Here is a 23501-nt window from a genome sequence, read left to right as displayed (position 1 = left end):
TACACCAACATGTCAGCTCATGTCCACCCACCCAGGCCTTAATGAAATTAATGGACGTTCTAGGATGTCATAATGTAATGTTCAACACCCACTGCTACCTCTGGAGTGGTCTGTTACTATGGCAACCAGACAGGAAACTGATATAACCTCGTCAATGTGGGTTATTTGGGAAAGCACAGCTGGGGGATACTACAACACATCCGGCCCCTCAAAAAAGGAAAAAGAACATGCAGCAAATATATAAAGGTACAATGACTTCTTTAACATAAAAAAACATGTTTCAACAAATACAGACAGCAATCATAATATCAAAATGCTGATTTCTTTCAAATTAGTGTCAATGTATACGTTACCTGTCAGGATGTTATCGGTGTCAAGCTCCATGTTAACTCGGTTTTTCTTTGCTATGTGTCCCATGATCCACTTGGAGCGGCAGTACTGCTGGGTGGCCAGCAGCCAACGCAGTGACTCAGGGAAGATCCTGTCGAAAAAAAGACGGGGGATGTCCTCGTTAATAGCACATGAAAAATTAGTCAAATCAAAATGAATCCTCCTTTTTAAAAGGCTTTAAAGAAAACTGTAATGGTAAGATAAAATATAACATACCATTTACAGGTAGCAGGGTCTCAAATTAGCCTAACCAGATGTCTTTAAAAGTGGGAACAACAAATAAACACATGACTGACAGGAATTGTTATCCTTGTCCCTGCCACTATTTGTGACGCTCTATTATCTGGTAGTGGTACTTGCATTACGTGGCACACATTCCTCTGAGCAGTCAGGTTTCTCCAGGCAGAAATATGTTCATCTAAAGACAGTCAGCAAAAACAATGCCACATTTGCCTCAGCTGGTTGAATTTGTCTGGAACAGATGTCTACGCAAGTAAAAGTGCAGGATTTATGATCTCGCACTAGTGTGGTTTCAGGTTGTTTTTCCCAAATCAGCAAATTTAGATGATCGCCTGCAGTGTTGAACTCTTCATCCCAATCAGCTGTATTTCTACATTTGCGGAGTCAGCCACTTTATCAGTGATTAATCTACTTTGTGTCCATAAACGCTGTTTGGCTCAATCAACAAAGTCAACATGTGTCCATGCCTGAATCATGTGATCCCCTGTGAAGGCTGACTCAAGCTCAAGCTGATGTGTTTGTCTATCTCAGTAGTGTGTGCTGTGTGGACAGTTCTATTGCATGTGTTGAAAGAGGCTACAGTGTTGGCTAGTTTGAGTTCACTGGCCAGTAATATCTGTGTGAAATATCAGTTTCACAAGCTGCTTCATGTCCTTGAGTTCTGTAGTCTTTTTCAGCCAGCAAGGCCACAATCGCATCAAAGCAGACAACACTTAACTGCTGAGTGGTGAGGGATATCTTCGTATAAGCAATCCTTTCCATAAATCAGTTACAGTAGATCTGAGGACAGAGGAAACCCCCTTTGTTCTTCAGGTACACCACTGAACAAAGCCAAGGCCTTGGATAAAAACCTATATTCTTGGATTTTCTTCTGCTGGCTATGTATACATCAGCAGTGCTGCGGAGCACTGTACAATAAATGAAACGAGTATTAACTGCCTGAGCTTCAGCAAGAGACTGCAGTCATAGTAGAGGTCACTGCAAACGAGTTAACAAAAAGACATTTAATTCAGCTGGGAATTCACTGCAGAAAACTGTCCTTGTAGGTAAGACTTTCTCCACTTCTTTGTTTAAACCAAGTAAATCTGTGAAAGCATCTTTGGCCTAACAAGTTTTATTTAGACTATAAAAACACTGGTTGCTTGGAATCTAAGGGCCTTACCAGAGGCTGCAAAACGTGAGGCACAAAGCACTGCCTTTTTTTTGGTTGAAGCCAACAATTTTTTTTATTGTTGCTGGGCAACCACCAAATCACCTGTCCTTAGCCTAATCGTGAAGTAAACTCGCAGATCTCACCACCACAGAAGACCCGCCTCTCAATTCATCCAATTGGACAATGGGGGAAAAAACGACAAACGACATCGCTCTGAGAAACAACTGGAAAAAGTCCCCTCTCGCTGTAAGAACCACCTCCTGTCTGATCAGGGCCTAACACATGTTGAATTTTACTGCAGATGGCACCACATATTTCAGCAGTAGAAGGCTCTCATGTAGAATTCAAACTGTAAAACGCCTTTTAAACTTTAACAGAACATCAAAAACAAGAGATGGGTTGGTGCCAAAGTGCAGCAGATGCTCGGGTGTTTTCCTCACCAGATGTAGGACAGCATCAGCAGGAGGGGGCAGATGATGACAGCCTGGAGTACCTGCCAGTCGCGACAGAGGTACGCCACTCCAGGCATCAGCAGCTGACCACCCAACACCACAAAACTGGCCACCATGGTCATGGAAAAACGCCATCCTGGCAGGCACAGCTCGATCCCTGGCAGACAGACAAAGAGGAGAGAAAGAGCATGTGTGTTATTAGGTTTTCTGCAACAGACAAAGACACAAAATGGGCACATTTTCAAGATTTCTTCAATGTGACACCCGCCAGTTGAACATAGCCTATTTATAATATAACTTTTACTAAGTGGAGGTTTACGCATCACTAAATTAAAACAGATTAATTAAAACATGGGCTACGATGGGTGAATCGTTACACCCTTAATGCATATACTACATAAAACCAAGTAATACCTATATTTACAAAGCATTGGCAGTTAAGTTTAATGTATTGTTTGGCCCTGTGTAATTTTTGGAAGTTTGAAATAGAAATAGGCCAGAGTTGATGAATCAACCACTTCTGACTAGGTGAGGCAGACAGACCAGAACATCCTGACAGCGTTGATGACTGTCATGATGACAGATTTACGTTGTTCTGATGCAACACAGACATAATTCCCAGGCCATCGTACATTATCACTACTACTGTATTAATACTGTGACTTTTAACACAAATTAGTTTACACTTGTTTAACTAAATCAGCACTGGAGCCAGCGACACCACAGTTGAAAGAACATACAGGAAATGTGCATCAAATAGTGCTGAAATATTACGTTAATAATTGCTGGCATTTTATAGACTACATGATAAACTGGTTAATCGAAAAATCATCGATATGCCTCTGTGTCAAAAACAAAAAGTACAGGTTGTCTAAAGAGATAGAGCGCATATCAGATTTTGCGACATAAAATTACGTTGATAAATCACCATGTACAGTTGTTGTTCAGAGACAGTAGACAGACCAAAACAGTGGGCTGCTGTGAGAGTGAACTAACTAGAAAGAGGTTCCTTGTACTCAATTCCCCTCTATCAGAATGGCACTGATTCATTCACCCAGCCATTAGCATGCACACCACACTGGCAGCCAGTAACCACAGACAGTCCAGCCCTTTAGTTACTGCAGTGTGGAGGATGGCTTCACATCTAACCATAGAAAGTGAACGGTACTGTAATGCTGCTATTCTCGTACTGCCCAAATCTTTTATCCCGCTTCATTCGTCCCTTTTTGTTATACATCACAATTTTTTTTTCTAGTGAGTCTTTTCTGCTGCCCAGGAATGTGAACACTCTCCAGATGGGCCTTTCAAGGTGACAAGGCCAGCATAATACAGTGGGTGTCGGCGGACCCGCTTCATTCCAGTGGAAAAGACCGGAATTTCAATTAGGACTTGCCCCCTTCTGAGGACATGAATAATGCTCTCTGTTCACAGACACTATCGCAGCTGGAATGACAAAGCCAATGAGCTGAGAGCAGGGCGATGGGTGCAAGACCTGCTGAGTTTGAACCAACTAACCTCAAGACCCCTTCTCTGTGTGCTGCTGGGAGAAAAGTGACGGTTCACTGGTTATGGACCGCATGGGATTTGAATTCTTTGGTTATGTAGAAAGGCATCATGTGCACTGAACAGGCCACTGCATTGTGACCAGAAAAGTACATTCTGTGGTGAGCTATGGAAAAGTGCTCACACACACACACACAGATATGAGAGTACAAGCTATATAATTAATGTAGAGATATTACAATAAGTGTGAATATATATCAAATATGGCACATATTCTGTAGATGGAGCAGCAGAATGAGGACCAGAGTTTGTAGAAATGAAAGGAGGCCTGAGCTCCTTACTCCTGCTGACCCTAATCCTCCACAACCCACTAGATCAGCATTCCCACAATGCCCTGCTGCAGCCTGCATGTTCTACTGACATAAATCTAACACTAACTAATCTGATGTCACATACAAGAAACTCACCAAAAATGCTAACAAACAAAGTGGGACATACAAGCTATTAAACAAATACACATTTAAATGCATTTGGACACATACTGCACACTGTAGAAATGACATAATCAATTATCAAGCCAATAGCCAATTAATAAGGATGATAATCCCCAAAGAAGCTTTGGCTGGTTTGCTGACTTTGGCAAAACAAGAATATGAATCACACTCTCTGGTACACGCCACAGTAGCTCACTAGCCTTCTGTCAAGTACACAGCTCAGTCAAGGAGGCCCATTGTTCTGCAAGGGAAAGAGATTGGTTGACCACTAAAAGCACTCAGTGCAGCCACGCCCTGTATCCACAGGCTAATGTCATGACCTTTTACTGGTCACATGAGGTCCATATGGCCCCATGCCATGATTTCACTGCCTAATCCCAGCCACTCGATCGGTTAAGTATGACTTAATGATAAGGAGATTCTGTGGCATTTCCCCGTAATGAAAGATAACACAGCCTTGTTTGCTGTGATTAATTTTTATGGCATAATTATGATATATTTTTAGTAGCACCTGCAGCGGCTGTACAGTCCAAGTCTGGAGCTTCAGGCCATCTTGCAGGAGTCACAGGTAAAAAACAAAGTGCAGCTTCGCCTCCCTCATCTTTTACCTCTGCTGCTGTGACTTCCCATGCCTCAGTGTCAGTAGTGCCCTGGTTCCAGACCTCTGAATCACCACCCACATCTGTGATTCTTTCAGCAATAAAAACAGGTCTGGTGTTGTGCTCATTAACTGCTTTTTCCTCTGGTGGGAGAGAACCAACCACCAACCAACAAGTCTTGCTTCCAAATAACACTGTACTTGGTAAGCTCACAGGCCTGGTCCACTTTCATCTTCATGTGTGTGTGTTCATCCAGACCTTACTGGGCCGGTGTGCCACCACTGTTGTTGCTTTATCAATTCATTGTTAAAGCTCCGCACCTTCAAAGCTGTGGTCACATGCGGAAATGCTTGGATGACACCAAAGTCAACTCAGGCATGTGCAAAGCCACTGATGAGTTTTTGGAGTGCTTCCTCTGACTGACAGGCCCGTGCAGCATTGTCAGCAAACAGCACTTCCCTGATAAGGATCCAGTGAACCTTGGTATTTGCCTGGAATTACTGCCGACCAAAGAGATTTTCATGTAAAGGCAAAGAGGAAAGAGAATGGGACACATGGCTCTTAAGGTGCCCTTCACAGCATATTCATCCAAAAAGCTCTGGCAGAAAGCCAATGCCATGATGGAGTATGAAGAGACTTCTTCTGCTGACAAGGTCAAAGGCCTTTGTCAGGTCAATTAAAGGCACAAGAAGAGTTGTCTTCTCTGCTCTTGGCATTTGTTTTGGAGTTGGTGCAGTGATAAGATCCTACTGATAGATCATTGAGATTCTGGGTACATATGGGCAAGAACAAACTGCAGTTCATTTACAATTACTCTGGCAAACAACTTCCAAAAGAACGCTCCGAAGGGAGATTCCACAGTATTTTTACTCTTGTCTGTTTATATATAGGGTGATTGTGTTAGCACACAAATATCCTGAGGTGTCCTCCCTTCTTCCAAGCACTGACAAGAGGCTATTGACTAAGAATAAGGTCATACTCATTGATTAGTCCCTTATCTGGAGCTGCAAAGAATGCCAACTAGCCCCAACTAGCCACAGGCACTTTCCTTTGATCTACGTGTGCTGAAATCCCCAGCAATCTAACCATACGCCAGAAGAGTATTTTCTTTTGATAATGTTTGTGTGCGAGTATATTTGTATTCCCCACCCCCTCCTCCCACACACAGAAAGATCAGCACAAAACCAAGCTATTGGCTCTCCGGGAGATACCAAATGGGAGAGTGGCTGATACACAGCTTACACTCTGACACAAATAAAAGTCCCAGATTGCCCTAACACAACAGATTTATCACCCTGACCAAAGAACTGAAACAACAATCATTTCTTTTTACACTCATCAAAAGACTGCAGAGTGCAAAGGTTGCTCAGGCTGATTTTGTCACTGGACTTCACTCTGGAATTTGCGGTGTGAGATAGCTTGAGATTATGTCATGCAGTGTCTCTCACAAACAACAAGGGTTAAACACGATTCCCACTCTGGGCCAAGTAGAACACGATCATTAGGTCATCCAGCCTGCTTTTAAAGGGCAGTCGTTTCCTAAAGTAAAGACATAGAAAAAAAAGACAGATGCAGGATATACATGTAGCCTAACGTGTTAGAGGAGGAAGTCTGCTGAGCAACCAAAAACGCAAACTCTGCACAAAAGGGAACTTTAACCCTGCTTAGAAGGAAAAAAGCTGTCTGCACCTTAACCCATTTATCAGGACACAGCTAGAGCGGATTGTGGGGAAGGATGAGGACAGGTCAACCTGTGTATCACAGAAAATACCTTTCTTTGGCTGAAAAGCATTTGCTCTCTGTACACAGTCCGCAGTCCACATCCCACCCTGCCTCTCTGTATACTTCATCATCCTTTTCAGACCATCCTCAACATTCAGAATGAATAAAAAGTCCATCTGATGGCAGCACAATATCTCTACGGCGGAACCGGTCAGCTGTCCTCAGGGAGGCATAGCCATATGATGGGAAATGAAAAGCTTCTCTCTTCAGAGTCCAGATCTGGCACACACTACTCAGGTCAGGCCAGATTGAGCAATATCCATCAACGGCATACAGACAAATCTCTATAAACAGATATCTGCATATGAATGCAGAATCTGTAGGCAAGGTACAAGCTTTTGGTATCGGAAGCGTTCTGGTTTCCATTTATAGTCTGTCTGCAGTCTGAGTAGTATTGGTCAATCACTTTTGAGTGGGACGCATTGGCCAGATATCCATTATATGTTATCTGGACATTCGCTTGCTACACCAGAAACCCTGAAACATTTTCCGTTGCCCTCAGTGGCTAAATCGTCATCAGACGATGGTCGATGGGTTCAGAGATTGCATACATACAAACAGTTTAAACACGGAGAGCGAGACAGGTAAGGAGAGGTGGCAAGCAAACAAAGCATGCTGCCTATCAGACTGTCCCAACAAACAGGACTCTGACATTGACACAAAGGAAGCCATTTACACAAATAAACACACATGAAGCTTCCATCTTTCTGTGCTGCCCCTCGCGTCTCATCTGTGTGCAGAGAAAGATTAATACTTGTGGTTTCAAGAGGACACCACAGACTGAAAGCACGTCATTACAGGCAACACAGGAACAGTGAAGAGGACAGACTGGCCTGGCCTGACCTGACAAAACACACTGCACTATATCATGGTCCATCCTGTCTGAATAGAACGAGATTACTCCACTGTCATAAGAAGCTGGGGAACGCACATGACAATATAGTTAAAATCTCATGGAGGACAGATCAGATGAGAGGAAATAAATGAGGGTTACCAAACATTTGGTTTTGGTTCTGCATGCTGAATTCAATTCCTAAAAAAAATAAATAAAGAGGAAATGCTCTCAAATGCCCTTACTGTGCTCCATTTTTGAACGTTTTCCCTTACACACATTCTGTAAACAGTAAATAACATTTTGAAAATTAGTATTGCTGAGTGCTGAGGCACACAAGTCGTTTTATAGTCACATGCTTTATATAATCATATATGAGCACAGCCTGCCTCTACATGGTCCGTACATACACATACTGTATGGTATGGTGCTCATTCAGTCTGTGGACATCAGAGCACTGATTGCTTGCTTCTACACCTCTGCATGCTTTTACCAATTTTACTTCCTCTGCCTCCTCAGCCTCCTCTACATTAGCATTTAGATTCATATGAATTTTAAACATACATACATATATATATATATACATATATATATATATGTATATATATATATATATATATATATATATATATATATATACATATATATATATATGTATATATATATATATACATATATATATATACATATATATATATATGTATATATATATATATATATACATATATATATATATGTATATATATATATATATATATATATATATATATATATATGTATGTATATATATATATATATATATATATATATATATATATGTATATATATATATATATGTACATGTATATGTGTGTGTGTGTGTGTGTGTGTGTGTGTGTGTGTTCACGTTCAATAAATGTTGCGTATCCTCCGAAGGGGTTGTAAGCTCAGGGACAGTATGTATCGACGTTGATCGGATTTGTTCTGAAGCATCACATGAGCAGAGCAAAACCGTCTCACTGAAATGCACGTTATTGTTGCAATAAATGGTTAAAACCTCGAAGAGAGTTTCCTGACTGAACTCAGATAATAACTAACACACTTACACTGAGGGCAGTCAAATTATAACTTTGACACACTTCATAAAATCTTTAATACAAACCGTGTTGGAACAGCGCAGCAGAGCACTATAATGCCATTTATCATCACATCATATGTATTTCCCTTCCCTGTAAAAATGTAGTCTTCTGTATGCATGTGTGTACTTGATCACTACCCATATGTGTCCAGTACATGTACATGTGGAGTGACACTACCCACATAATCAATTCAGTTCGAGGCTGTCTGACAACTTTTTTCTATTACACTTGCTAAAGTGGGCTTATGTAACATTCATGGACTTTGTGGTACATTCCAACAAGTAGGGTTTTCCAAATGCATTTTAAGTTGACACCAATACTATATCTCTTTCATATCAAATTAGTTATATGACCTCTCAGAACCAGCCACTGTCGTCTAACAAGGTGTCTTTAGTTTTGCATGACCTGTTGCGGTCAAATTACATTATTTATGTGGCCATGATCTGGCACTGGCACAAAAAAAAACGGATGTCCCTAATATTCTAGTGTCTGGAAATTTGCCAGAAAATCATGACTTAACTATGGAGATTTTATTGAAATAAAATCTTCACATGCTTGGCACATGTACTGATATATCTGAACATGATTTTCAAGTTTCCTATAGCTGTAAATTCATTTTCACATCAAACTTGTCCATCCATGACAATATAATAGAAACCCAATCTGGAAGAAAACATGTTTTTACAGAAAGATCAAAACAAACAAACCTCATTAAAATATATTATGTGACAACAATTTGAGCTGGCTATTTCCCCAAAACCATTAGCGTGAGTTTGTCCCAAAACATCCTCCATCAAAATGAACTTCTTCCTTCTAGATCGTGCCACACAGAGTAGTCGTGAGCATGTATGCCAAAGGTTACTGACAGAAAAGTCACAAAGGTCTTTATGATGCATGACCAGAGGCTATGACAGAATCATGTGGTCTGTCTGTCTGTCTGTCTGTCTGTCTGTCTGTCTGTCTGGCTCTCTCTGTCTCTGTCTGTCTGTCTACTGTATCTTTGTCTGTAAGCCTTCTCTCTCACATACGCCCATGATGTGCATAGACTTGCCACCACTGATTCAGACATGGAAAGTGAGCAGGAACTCCACAAGTGTCAGACAAGTGTAGAGACATTTGCTCTTTACTGTAAGGCAATGATACAGACCTCTCAAAGTAAACATCAAGCTTCTTAACTTTTAATAGTTGCTTTCAGGAAATTAAAAATTGAGAGGAAAAACATTAAGCTCATGCATACGTACACATGCACACACTTAAGCTGGCAATCATTTTTGCAGCGAGAGACCTCACCTTTATACAGTATGTGTACTTTTGTCACTGTTATAATACTGCTGAACTGATATTGGGCATAAATAAGTACTTCAGAAGAAAAAAGAAATGCATGTCTTAGAAAAGCATCTGATCTTAGCCCCAAATAGCTGCTGGGGATGCATGATATAACCTGCGTAAATAAAAAGCGAGCTCTGGCCCACTGCCCCAGAACACAATCACCTCGTCTCAAGCTGATCACAAAGTTCTCACACGAACACCCATGCAGCGCAGCCAGTTAGCATGACTCAGCAAGCTGGTGTGCAGGGTGTGTTTGTACGTGAGGGGGTAGTAGTAGTGAGGCTCGGGGGTTGGGTGGGGTGTGTGTTTACTGTAAAAAACGCAATAGTGAGGAGCACAATGATGCTGAGCTGTAGGCACTACGAGGACTGCCTGGTGTTGTGATGCTAAAAGAGCTAGCACACACTGACAGAGCACTGGGGTATAAATAGCAGCGCTGCATCAGATGACTTTCTATAGCTATCAGCTTTGCTATTCTGCCGTTATGCTTTGGAGCCAGCGTCCTGTAGATCAATGTAGTGGAAAGATGCATTAGCCCGGTTTATACATGAAAAGGCTTAATGTTAACACACAGAAACACATTCACATGGGGCGGTGCTGTAATAATGGGTGTATCACAATGCCTCTTAGTCTGGCACCCTTCAGAATCAGAGGTGGAAAATCTTGCTTTCTCTATCCCCTGTGCAGTTTTAACATTCCTCTCAGTATTTACCACTTTTTGTTCTACTCATATTAGTTGCTAGTTCCCACTCTCTCCCTTTGTCTGAAACCACCCTGCCACCGATTTTTTTCTGTCTCTCTGTGGCAGTTAGCGTATAAGTGTCACATCATATCAGCCATGTTGGGCCCCTGCAGTCGGCCTGATTTGGACAGGCCACCCTGTTGGAACGGATTGTAGCTGTGCGCAAATTGTTCTGCACTCTTAAAAGAGGCTCACTCGTATCCTGAAAACTCAATGCATTTCAATGGTTGATGCTTCAGCGCACAATAAGAAGTATATACAGGCGGTCAGGAAGGTGCTGTCTTCTAATTACTGCATTACCGTATTCACAAGGATGTGTAAAATTGCTTGTCGAACCAAACAGAAAGATTGCAATTACCATATTGCTATTTTCTAGATTCCAATTTTGGCACACAATGGCACCCAGCCTTCAAGATCCATGAACTAAGACTTAATTGCACATGGATTGATGAGAAAGGGGGGATTAGTGTAATGTCTCCAGTGCAAACACAGCTGAAGCTGGGATTTGGCTCTGACTTTCCTTTGTAAGCAGAGTCAAACAAAGCAAGCCACAAGAGAGGGTCATGTGGTTCATAATGTTATATGTAAAAAAGACACAGTGTCAGGACTATAATGAATATTAGCTTTTGCCAAACTCTTAGCATGCGCCCAACGTTCATGCGAATGCAAAAAAAACACCCTAAACAGAAAGCCTTGAAATAAAACAATTGATTCCCTCCAGTAATGTGTTATTGAACGATCGTGTTCCTACTCTTGGAGCAGCTCTTGTGAAGTTTTGTCAATACAGAGTGGCTGCAGGGTAAATATCATGTGACAAAGGCCACACATGATCAGAAATAAGGGCAGCAGTATGGCAACACAAAACTTACACAAATGAGCAAAGCTCAAACAAACATATGTCCAGCTAAGCCCTGCTCAAGTTGAGTTTACTACATAGTGCTACAGCAAGCTATTCATAGATAGAACTATCATTTCCAAAGAATCATAAGGACGCGGTTGATTAGTAAAAACAATGTAACAGTGTATGTGGGTGAATTAGTTTGATGATTATTTCATGAATAAATACCCAACTGAAATCGAAAAACAGCAAAAACTGAAAGGAGGAAATATATTTGACTCATTACACGACAGTTTCTGTTAAATGAGGAACTGTTAGCCTGAATTATAATTACCTGTTTCAGCCTGAAGCAAGGAAATTGTGTTTGCTGTTGATGCAAATGGATCAACATGGGTTACCTAACCAGACTGCACAGTCCTGGTCAGTGTTAAATGCTGGGCTTTCACACGTTAGGGCAAAACAGGTTACTACCTCTAGAGTTACTTCCTTACAAAAAGGTACAGAAAAGTTAAACCTAATATTTTAGATATTCTTGGCAACTTCTAGCCCTCTAAGCCTTGAATGAAGCCCTGAAAATGATTGCAGAGGGTAAGGTGTTGCATTAGACTTTCAAAAGGCGACTGAATAAAGAAAAGAAAGAACTTATCAAATTACAACACATTGTTCGTGACAGCTTGATTTACTTTGCAATCACTGTATTGTAGTTTTGTAGATTGCAGACTGTATGGTAGAATGGCAAATGCAAAAAATGTGAAAATAGGGTAGAGAGTGGCTGAGCAAAAGAGAAAGAAAGAGAGAAACTGAGAAAGGAAGTGGAATAACAAAACTACAGACAGAATAATGAGGAGGAGGAGGAGATATAAGGGAAAAAACTAATCTTTACTCTGACTCACAATAATTGGACTCTCTAGACACAAATGTAGTTTATTTGGAAGTCAGCCCTGCTACATCAAACATATTCAAAGACTGTTTCCTTCAATCGAAATGGTCAATTACTGCTGAGATGTTCTGGCATTCAACCGTTAAAGAGGCGGATTAATTATGTTTTGAAATGAAAAAATTTTATTCTATCTTTACATAACAGCAAGTTGCATTGTTCTCTGCACCACTATGCAGAGCCGATGTCAGATGAATCTCATCTTTTACAACATATTAAACTGACACATATTTATAGATATCAAGATAAAGAAATACAGGCATATAAACTAAGAACTGCAGTATCACATCTGAATTGTACAATTTTGCAGTGGACCTTTTAAAATGAAGCTGTACTTATTTACAACTTACAAATTCAACCAATTCATTTTTCTCTTATCTTATTGTTTCACTTGATTCCTATCAAAAATTAGACAAACAGCAAGAAATGGACATATTATACAAGCTTGTATGGTAGATATGTAGAAAAATATTAACCACTGCTATTGGGTTCCAACCACCATGTTGAGAACCACTGATTTGTTGAACCATAAACTGCAGGCTAATGTGAAGACAAAGGATGCAGATGTCAAGTTCATTCAAATTTGATGAGACACCATACTGTACAGATTAACTCCACCCTTTTGCCTCCTCCTGCCCCACCCTCTTTCCTTTGTCCCAGCAGCAGACTAAACGGTCTTTCTATATTGGGAGCGCGGCGAAGCTTTTCAAGGTATACAGTGTGGAGTAAATTAGAATGACAAGGACACTGAGGGCCCCTTCCTTCATCACCTCGCCCTTGCTCCCTCCCTCTCATCTTTCCTTCCCTCCACTTTTGCAACCTCCCTCTGCACTGGTCAATTCCTGCGGCCAGAGAGGCTTTTAAGGATCCAGAATATGCATCAACTGCAGGGCCAATTATTAGGACACTATCAAAAAGTCCCCTCCCTCCCATTCTTTGGAGCTAACGCAACATTCCCACAGAACTACTAATTTAAACCTCTACTGTGCAGAGAGAAGGTCACATCAACAGAGAGGATCCATCTCTGAGAACATTACAAACTCCTCCTGCAGCGATGGGTGAAGCTGCAGTGAAGACAAGTTACCACACCATCACCAACCCCTGCTGCCGTTATCAGGTTATTGATTAGAAGTAACGAGGATTAAAATCTCAGGAAAAGACAAACGCTGGTACACCTAAATGAAAATTAAAGAGTTCACTTCAAGGGTGAGGAGGCTGGTAGTTGTTCTGTAATGAGAATTTATCCAGACGATGGCATTCAGTTAAATAAATGCCAAGAGGTCACTACAACACAATTACTCTTCTTTCTAGCTGAATGATGCCCTCAGCTACAGGACAAGAATTTAAGTAGAATAGCCTTTTGATCAGGTGTGTCTGGTCGTAATGAGAACAGCATCAGTGGGATGATACTAAGGATTAAGAGTGGACAGTATGGGCAAAATTAATATTGCAATAATGATCCCAGCATTATCACAATATTGATATATTACACTATTCAGAACCACGTGATAAAAATGTACGTTATGTTATGTTAAGATAAATCTTTTTGTTGCAAATCTTATCTTTGTACGTCCAGTGTACAATTGGTGGGGCGACCTCATAGTCTCAAGCACTGAAAGTATAGTTTTGTTATTGTAAAAAGTACAATGTATGTTAAATGGTTATTCATGTCTTTTAGTGGGCCACAATCTTAAACAAAAAGAATAAACTGTGTAAGATTTAATGCTGTGTCAGGTTTTGGTTAAAATTCAATGTATCTCTCTTTTAGGGATGAGATATATAAGGTATGAGATTTTCTTCAACGAGAATGTTGAAATATTTACTCAGCCTAAACAAGGAAAACTGCTCCTCACAACTTGCTGTGCAACAAGAGCTGCTATTACTTCCAACACATGGAGCCAAACAAACCAGTTTAGCCAACAGGTAACGTTTCCATGGAGTACACCGCTGTATTTGTTTAGTGCAAAAAATGAAAAGCAAGGATAGTCTACAAGAAAGGCCTCAAGCAAAATGTCTCTGCTTCTTCATTTGCCAATTTATTATCAGCACCAAAGACAAGTATCAGGAAGAAATATTCAATGCCAACACAGATAAGTATTAACATATCAAATGACGGTTTGCCAAACCCCTCCCAGGAACAGCGATTGTCCAGTAAAAGCTTACAACCATAACTAGGCGTGGCACGTCTGTCAAGATTTGGATTTCTCAACATGCTGTGGTGTGGTGTGCATGGTATTCTGTATCAAATGAGTCTGGAGGGTCATGTCTTTTTTAAAACCTTTCCAATACCAAAAAACAAAAGAGCAAAAGGAAAAAACAGTGCATTTGTTTGCTGTAAGGTAAGCCGTGTTAGCATGCCCAGCTAACTTATAACTACCTAGAGTAGTAACCTAGTGTTACTTCCAAAGCCAAGGAGCTTTGCTAACTAAATGTTTAGTGGCTCTGTCCTGAACTCTACTGAACCCTGCTGAAAGACACTGCACCCTAAGTTGCTCCAGAGACCAGCACCTTGCATGGCAGCTTGGTCGCCATCGGTGTGTGAATGTGTGAGTGAATGTGTGAGTGAATGGGTGAATGAGACTTAGCTGTAAAGCGTTATATAAGCAAGATCATTTACCAAACATTTCAATTAGTTCTTGCCAAAGCCTTTTCTCTTGTAAAATGCTAACCTTTTGTCTGGGACCTGCTGGCTTTATCCTCAGTCTGTTAGCATTAGCTTTATATATATGTATGTACAGTATATATATATGTATGTAGGCATCATGTGCATATTTAAGACTTTCATAGGGTTCTCATTTAAAATCTGGAAACTGCTGTTTCAGCTGGAAACATTAAAAAGTCAGTTGCAGACAGAGTTTTCAACCTACTCAGAGTTAGCATTAAGCAGACAGCTAGCTACAGGTAAAATCTGCAAGCGAAGGTTGTCATTTCCATCAACAAAAAGAAATGTGAATCCTACTTTCGTATACATGAAATCTAAGGCCTATTTTTTCTCATTTTTAGTTGTAAATCTGTCAACATTATCATCGTAAACTGCATATGTGCTGTGCTACAATAGATAGCTTGACAGGCGTAGCCACAATAACAAAGGGCTTAGCAAAGGTTAATTAGCCCAGGACTTTTAGTTGAGAGATAAAGACTTACTGAGGACATAGAGAGAAAGGGTTATCCCTGCCAGGCAGAAGCCCTCAAAGAAGCGCAGGGTGCTGAACATGGGTGCGTTGACAGAGAAGGCCACAGTCAGACCAAACACCAGCATGAACAGCACCGATATGATCAGCACTGGGTGGCGGCCAAACCTACGGAGTAAGGTAAAAAATATATTTGACTATAGACAATGTGAAAAAATAGGTTTTGATATTACACACTTGTGAAATCTTACCAGTCAGCAAGGACTCCAAACACCAGGTATCCAAAGATGGATCCCACCAATAGAGAAAACTTTGCGATGTGGACTTTCCATGCCGAGTCACACACCAGACTCCACTGTAGAGACAAATAAACACAGGCATTAGTTCCAAGAAATGTAAGCTGGGTAAAAAGCGAAAGATAAATATAATTTTTTGAGGATGATACTTTTGTATCTATTAACTATCGCTCTCCACTAGGTCTGATGATTTATGGGCAACTACAACCACTCAAAACACATAACACTGAAATGTGAGAAGGGTACATCCTGAAACAGAAGGGCTTCCTGGTCTGATATGAACATTGACATGATATTCTGATAACAATTACCTTTCCTTTGTTAATTATTTCAGGCATTATATTACACAGAATATATTGCACGTTTTAAAAAATGTTAAGTAATTGTTTAACTATTGTACCATTAGGCTCAATGGCCCCCAATAATCTATAAATAGACTTAATGTTTTGGAATTTCTCTGATGGAGTAACCACTCGCTTGGTTATTAACTAATTTAGAACAAATGCAATCGGCCACAAATGTCCTCAGTCAAAAACCATTCGGTGTACATAAGCTGACATTCCTTATTTTCTTATTTATTCATGCCTCCACTGCTGTGTGTCGAAATGGTATCCAGCATTACGGTCAACACTGCCTCTCTTTATTTCCTTCGGAGACTGAAACTCTCCACCCCAGCAGCAGAACGATTCCTAGAGTGCAAACAATGCAGTGCATGCCTGCTTTTGCATTAATCAAGCACGCCCTGATTTTTTTTCCCCCCGCACAATAACGTCAAGTTGTAACAGACAGACCTCAAACACGGCACAAGCAATTATCATAGAGAGGTACAGCAGCAAACGTAAAGCCCAGTGGAGTATGTGCACTTATTGTGCATGTGAACTGCTCGTAGGAGGAAACTCAATACCCAAATAAATCTACCCGAACCTGCAACTTCGACTACCATTAACATTATTACTTAATGATCCTGGTAGGGTAGTTGATCCTGAGAGGAACAGAAGATGAATTTCAGAGAGGAGGTGGACATTAGGGGTCTTTTTGGCAACAAATGCCTCCCAGCTGTCTATGCTGACACAAGCAGCAGGACGGCGCAGACAGGGGCGTGGTGGCCATAGCAGGTGCATAGCATATGGGAGGCTGATCAACACCGACCTCAGCTCTGCCTCAATTTCTGCCTAATCTATACACCAAACCATTATCACTATAAAGAATATGTGAACATATATTGCCATGTCACAAAAAACCCCATATCTATTTCATGTGGCAGCTCAACCTCGTCTTGAAACAAAAAGTGTAGTTTGTTCTTCCCTTTTTCTCTGAGGGGCTCTAACCTCTCATAACCTCTTCCATAGTGACCTGTTCAGAATGGAACGCTCCAGGATTACCCAGAGCCACCCAGCCATCACATGATCCAGGCATGCCACTCATTCATGGTTTCAGTATCGATGTCAGCAGGGAAAAAGACAGAGGGAGGCAAACAAGTTCCTGTTGCGCAATCGCTGCACAACCAAGGGTGTTTAAAAAACTGAAGCTGACCTCCTCCTGTGACTGTGACAAACCGGCATACACACAGATATGAAACTCTGAGTCTGCGGTTATACAGGGACCGGCACAGCACGGCTGGATGACAGTTTGGTGACTGTGCAGAACAGACATCTGCTGGTGACCACAGACGGATGACCAATGTAAAAATACTAACATATCAGCATTCCCAAGTTGCACCCTAGAAACAAAGCACCAAATGGGCAGAACGTGATAGACTCTGATAGCCAAAGTATCATTCATGTGTTTTATTTAATAGCATCTGCCAATTTGCATGTATTATTAACAAGGTTTCTCTCCAGGCCAACACTCTGGCCGAGCTCACACACGATCGTTAACAGGCATCCACATTGCTATTGACACAAGTGGAAAAAATATGGACAGGCTTTCAGCTGTAGCAGAGCAAAGAAATCCCAGAAAACTGCAATTAACTCTAAGCATGAGTCAAATCCACACAGCTTGTCTGCTGTGCCCCTATTATTTCTGTCAGATGCTCCCTTGCTATTGTCTTGCTCATTCGGGAGTAATGAATAGAAGTCAGTGTGTAGAGTCGGGTTAGGCGCATATAAATCTATTAGCTGACAGAAAATGCAGAACAATGAGGGGCCAAAAGCAAATCAGTTTAAATCCCTGGGGTGTCTGCCGACCTCTCTCAAACGACTGGCCACCAATGATCAGCGAGTCTCATTAGCTCAGACGAAGACACACTCAACTACAGCTGCACATTTCTGCACTCGTTGAACTACAGAGTGGTGGGGTTATAACAGAGGGGGAGCAGGCGTGGAGGGAGGGAGATGGAGAGCACAGGAGGAGGGAGGTATAAAGATTATACAATGTAGAAACAGAACGTACAAAGAGATGGAGAGAAATGAAGGGAATAAGTTGAATTATGGGTAAGGATAACAGGCTAAAGAGAGAGGGATAGAGATGCTTAAAAGCAGTTGTGAGGAGAAGGCAGAAAACACATGGAGAGACTGCTGCATAGTTACTGCCTAGCAACAGACCATCACCCTGGTTATCAGACTCTTTCTGCTTCCAAGTGCAAGTTTTAGCATCACTGCTTCGCTGAAGGGCTGAAATCCTGTAACGTGGTGGTAGCTTAGGTGAGGGCAAAAGGAGAATAATGAAGGGAGGTAGGTGAGTGAGAGCAATAAGATAGATATATACTTAACATGCTCATGTTCCATTGCATTTTTGTGGTAAAAAGAAGTCAGGAAAGAAACAATACACACATATCTGACATTGTAGCCTGAGGGTCGTACAGCTTGAGAGTATGTTTATATTATCTAGGTGTGACCACGTTCCAAGTAACTGTCACACGGCTGTAGCATCCAGGCTAAACTGCACATCAGATGAAAAGCACTGACATGTTTGACGAGCTGGCTGATAGCAGTTATATTTTAACAGTGACAGATGGTGAAACAGCAAACCTTTTTCTGTCAATCTATTATTCATTGCCTCCTTTTGTTGACAGCTAAGAACCATGACTAGACATCTGTGTCACCAAATAGACCTGATATGTATTGACACCCGACCTACACCCCTACAACCATGAATTCCATCGCACAATCCTAAAAACAAACTTGAACCACGGCCGAGGGTCAAAGACCCCACTTATCAGAAACAAGCCTGCAGCGCACACACACACACACACACTCACACACTCACACATCGAGCCTCAACAGAGTTTTATCTTTTGGTCACATAAGCGTCTTTCCTCCCAGCTGACGCTGTGAGTGTCTGTCATTGTGTGCTGACTGGGTATCTGCAGTGGGGTCATCGCCTTTCGACAGCTGAGACCGTTTCAAAGTGTCCCACACTGATCCGGGGTCTGTGGAAGGAGCCAACCAGCTGGGTAAACAGTACAGAGGGACACAGAGCGGAGAGGCCTGCATGGGTGTTCAACTACAGTATCATCTTTCAGATCTATGGGAGTGCAACCTCCAGCACAGTGATACTGGGTCTGGGTGTGCGCACTAACGTGCTTTTACAATAACTTCCTTATCACTTCCATACAATACTCTAACCTCCATTCTAAGAATGATAATACAAAAATGGCATACTGTCACATACTGTATAACTGTACCATATATAATAATCTAAAACTAATAATCTGTCATTATCGATTGCCTGATAAAAACCATTACATTACATCACGGCTTCCCAAACCTAACATCTTCAGAAGATATTATATATACGCAGAATGAAAGTTGCAGATTATTTTTCTGTTGATCGCCTAATCGATTCAAGTCAATAGAAAATGAATCACAAACAATCAATGTAACACTTTCACAGGGCGTCAGTGTAGAGCTTAATCTTTGCTTGGAAGAGGTTCTCAGGCCACTATTTCAGGCGGCGTCTGCAGCTGCCACCCGTCTGAATGGGAGCTGAGCAGGATAGGTTGCAGAGAGACTCTCTGAGTAATGATACATTCTCGTTTCTAAGGCTCGGACCAATTAAGACGGACCCCAAGGAGAGCTTTGACTCAATTAGGATGGGCCTCCACATTAACCACTTTGGATCCTTCACCACCACCTCAACCTCCACCACCTCCATCAAAGCCTTCTCTCTGTGACACCCTGAGAGAAGGGAGTGCAGTGATGTACTCCTGTGCTACTGACTCTGGAGGCAAAACCTATGTGGCACACAACATCTACATACATTTGCATGTTTTCACCTTACGTGATGTGAAGGGTTAATAGAGTAACATGGGGTTAGAATGTGTTGGTACATTTTGACAGAGACACTACCACATCTCGTAAGTGTTGACACTCTGCTCTGCTTCCAAAGGATCGGGTGTCACAGATAGTTGAGCCCAGTCATGTGCAGTTATGCCTATGCAATCCAAACACAGGGAGAAATGCCAAGTCATCACTTCCTGCTGGAGTGTCACATCCTAGTTGCTGTGCCGTGATAGGGAAGACTGAGGGACAGGTTGTCAAAAGACACAACGCCAACGACAAGTGGGAGAGTCGGTCCTGCTCTATTGTTTTGGCTCCTTTTTGGGATTTTGCCCGCAAGCCATCTGACTCAATCTCTCCTGACGTTGACCTTGTCAGAATGTGGACTGCATGGGTCAGGGAAGACGAGCACAGACAGACACTTTTACCAACTGCTCAGGTCCGGGACGGGTCTGCAGTGGTGGTAGTGTCAACATGACATTCTCCGTATGTGTGCAAAGGCAACACAAATATTAGTATCTACAGGTGACAACACCAGCATGAGAGGAGGGCCAGCTGTGTTTTCAGTACTAAAGCCTTCATGTCAGAAGATTTACTCATGAGAGAAATTAGCATTTTTTGATTGTTAGTCATATGGACCCACCCATTCTTCCCCACATGACTTCATATTCACTCCTCCATACATAAAAACAGTTTATCAGCCTGGCCTTAGTTCATGCAACCCCACCCCCCAAAATCACCCCGCGGACAGTAAATGAAATCAAGACTCAAGCCGTCCCCCCTGGCTCATGGCTGAATTAAAATGCCACAGCTGCATTTTATTTGCTTTATTTAAATGGGTACACTATCAGTGATAAACAGATGGGCTGTTGGCATCGCAGTGGATGCAAGCTCTGGGTGCCACAACCCCCTCCTATACCACAGAGAGGCTTCAAAGCCCAGCTCCAGATCCAACTCTTCCCGATAAGCCCTCTGATTATGGCTTGCATGCCAAACTCTTCAGAGATAAAGATGCTGCAGATTCAAATGCAATGCATTGTGCTCTGCACACACCCTGTGTGAGATCATCAAGAGTGCGCATCAATTTTAGACTTTTTCTGAGCAAAACCTAATGTTGAACATTGATGTCTACTGATTTTTTCTGTTACTTAATTGTGCTCTGTACTGATAAGAATCTTTTCCCTGATCAAAGTTTAATTCTTTTCTTCTCACACAAAAACAAAACTTGATATGTTGATGTAAAGCATGCAGCATACACAATGGGAGAAGAGCTGATAGGCGTAATGGGATATAAAACCCCCTTCCTCCTCCAGCTAACAGAAACTATGATGACTGCAGGCTTCTACTGTCTCCTCAGCCTGGCCTACACAGATAGGCATATCACAACATCACAGTGATGTGATAGGAGGTAAAGACATCACCTCTGGGAGCCACAGACAAACTTAAAGTGCCCAGAATGAGAGCCATAAGAATATCTCAGTGTAGTTTGTTTAGGGATCACTAATAGGGCAGGTGGTGTTTGGCCAGGGCTGGGGTTGCATTATTCTAGAGAGTGCACTAATGACCTTTACTCCAAATCAAAGGCTCCATGTCTATTATGTCCATTACTACAACCGGCAAATTCCACCAGCCCTGGCAGTTTTGCCCAATGTGCCAATGGTGGCGTCCCTCTGCAATAGGTCACACTTTGTGTCAGCTGTAGCGGTGACTCACTGTCAGCACGATGCAGGCTCTCACCTATCGCCTACAATCCTACTACTTTTTAGGTCCAATGTGAGCCGATTAGTGGCTCTGTGGATCTCTACAGAACAGAAATGACTCAATGCCAGACGGCCCACTGTGGAGAAATGCACGCCTCGTGTGCAATAATGGAGGCATGGCCACAACCAGTATCCACAAGCTGCCAAAGAACACGATTATTTTATGCACAATTTTATATCATCATGACTGTTTTAAACGATGGGTGTAGTGCTGATAAGTGCCTGGATTTCTCCCTCTTACTAACGTGAATCGACCCTAAGGGGACGAGAGCGGATGGGGTATCACAGATGCATAACACAATACGATGGAAAGGATGCCCGTCCTCAAGATGGACCGCTTACCTTGGTGACCACATTCTGCACGAGTCCAGTGTGCAGCTCGAACGTCCACTCGCTGCACCTGCACTGCATGTTGGTCGTGTCATTGTGGGTGCTGTAACTTCCATTGGCATGAATATAAGCTGCCCGCGCGCTGATGTTTTTCGGACTGTCTAACAGCGAGGAATGACCTGTGGTCTGATTAGTCAGGTTTGCCAGCGGCTGGACACATGTGTTGTTCGGCTGGGCAAGGAGGAAATTATCAGAGTACTGGCTGAATCCAATAAATAGCGCCGGGATCCATGTCAGCACGATCAGCTGTTTCTGGTACTTCCCAAATCCCCCGAGAAACGGCAGAACGGAGCCGTCGATGCGTGTCAGCAGCCCCGGCGAGGTGGTTTCGGGGGACACGAAGCCGTTCTCCGGTTGATGGTCCTCCGTGTCGAGCTGCACCACGGCCATCGCGGTCTCGCCGATAGATGCCTCCGTTGTGTAGCGAAGCCGGGGTTGCAGTGCTACCCCCTGTCGACTCCACAATGCGTCAATGCCCCCAGCTCCGGCGGTGAAAGCCGTGCGCAGTCAATCACTGGAATGGAAATAAGACGCACCTCTTTATTATCAGGAAGCACTTCCCTCCGTGCGCCACCTAAAAACCCGTGAGGGGCTGACTGCAGGCTCAGAGCTCCGAAACGGAGGCGGATTTGCAGTGAATTAGGCAATGACGAGGAAAACTATTTCATGATCTTTCCCGTCGTCTGGTTCATGTGGGATCTCTGTCAGTCAGCGGCGGCGGCAGAGCCCGGAGAAGTGCTTCCTGAGGGAGCCACAGGTAACACACCTGCCCATAAAGGCTGTGTGCTGTTGACTCGACCCCAACATGGCCACCTGTAACCACTGGTTACCACTTTGAAAGGAAAATGCTCATTCTCTGTGAGGCAGAAGAGCAAGTCAACTACTGAAAAATAACAACAACATCATTGATCCTTCATAATATTTTATGATATTCAGCTAAAAGACACCAGTAATTGTAGGAAATATGTTATATAAATGAACATACTGAATATGTGTTCTTGTAGTGTATATTTTTATAACCATGTTATGTGCATATGATTTAATAACAAGATAAAATCAAACCAAACCCTAGCAACCGTTGTTGTTGTTGTTCCACACATTCTGATTATTTTTGAGGAATTTTAATTCCAAACATTTTTCAAGAAAGTCACAAGAGAGCCAGTATTTTGGATAATGGAATTCCGGGAGTTCCAGGTGATATTGACCCAAATATTGTAGATAAATAAGTAATGAATGAATATACATACATACATAAATGCAAAGATTTGAAATGCACAGTACAGATGTCTTGTCAA

At 42.1% G+C, this 23501-nt stretch overlaps 1 protein-coding gene across 1 annotated transcript in view; it reads right to left on the bottom strand.

Annotated features, from left to right (window-relative positions):
• Positions 1 to 22596, bottom strand: part of LOC139296376 (solute carrier family 22 member 23-like) — a 30424-nt gene extending 7828 nt beyond the window's left edge. Inside the window, exons 1-5 of the mRNA XM_070918763.1 lie at positions 22159 to 22596; positions 15792 to 15895; positions 15554 to 15708; positions 2224 to 2392; positions 354 to 481 (exon numbers count right to left, since the gene is read on the bottom strand). Coding sequence (XP_070774864.1) covers positions 354 to 481; positions 2224 to 2392; positions 15554 to 15708; positions 15792 to 15895; positions 22159 to 22596 — 994 coding nt within the window. The remainder of the gene's footprint in view (positions 1 to 353; positions 482 to 2223; positions 2393 to 15553; positions 15709 to 15791; positions 15896 to 22158) is intronic.
• Positions 22597 to 23501: the final 905 nt, after the last annotated feature.

Source organism: Enoplosus armatus, chromosome 14, assembly GCF_043641665.1.
Source record: "Enoplosus armatus isolate fEnoArm2 chromosome 14, fEnoArm2.hap1, whole genome shotgun sequence".
In the NCBI taxonomy this organism is placed as follows: Eukaryota; Metazoa; Chordata; class Actinopteri; order Centrarchiformes; family Enoplosidae; genus Enoplosus; species Enoplosus armatus.
This window is presented reverse-complemented; position numbering and strand designations above follow the sequence as displayed.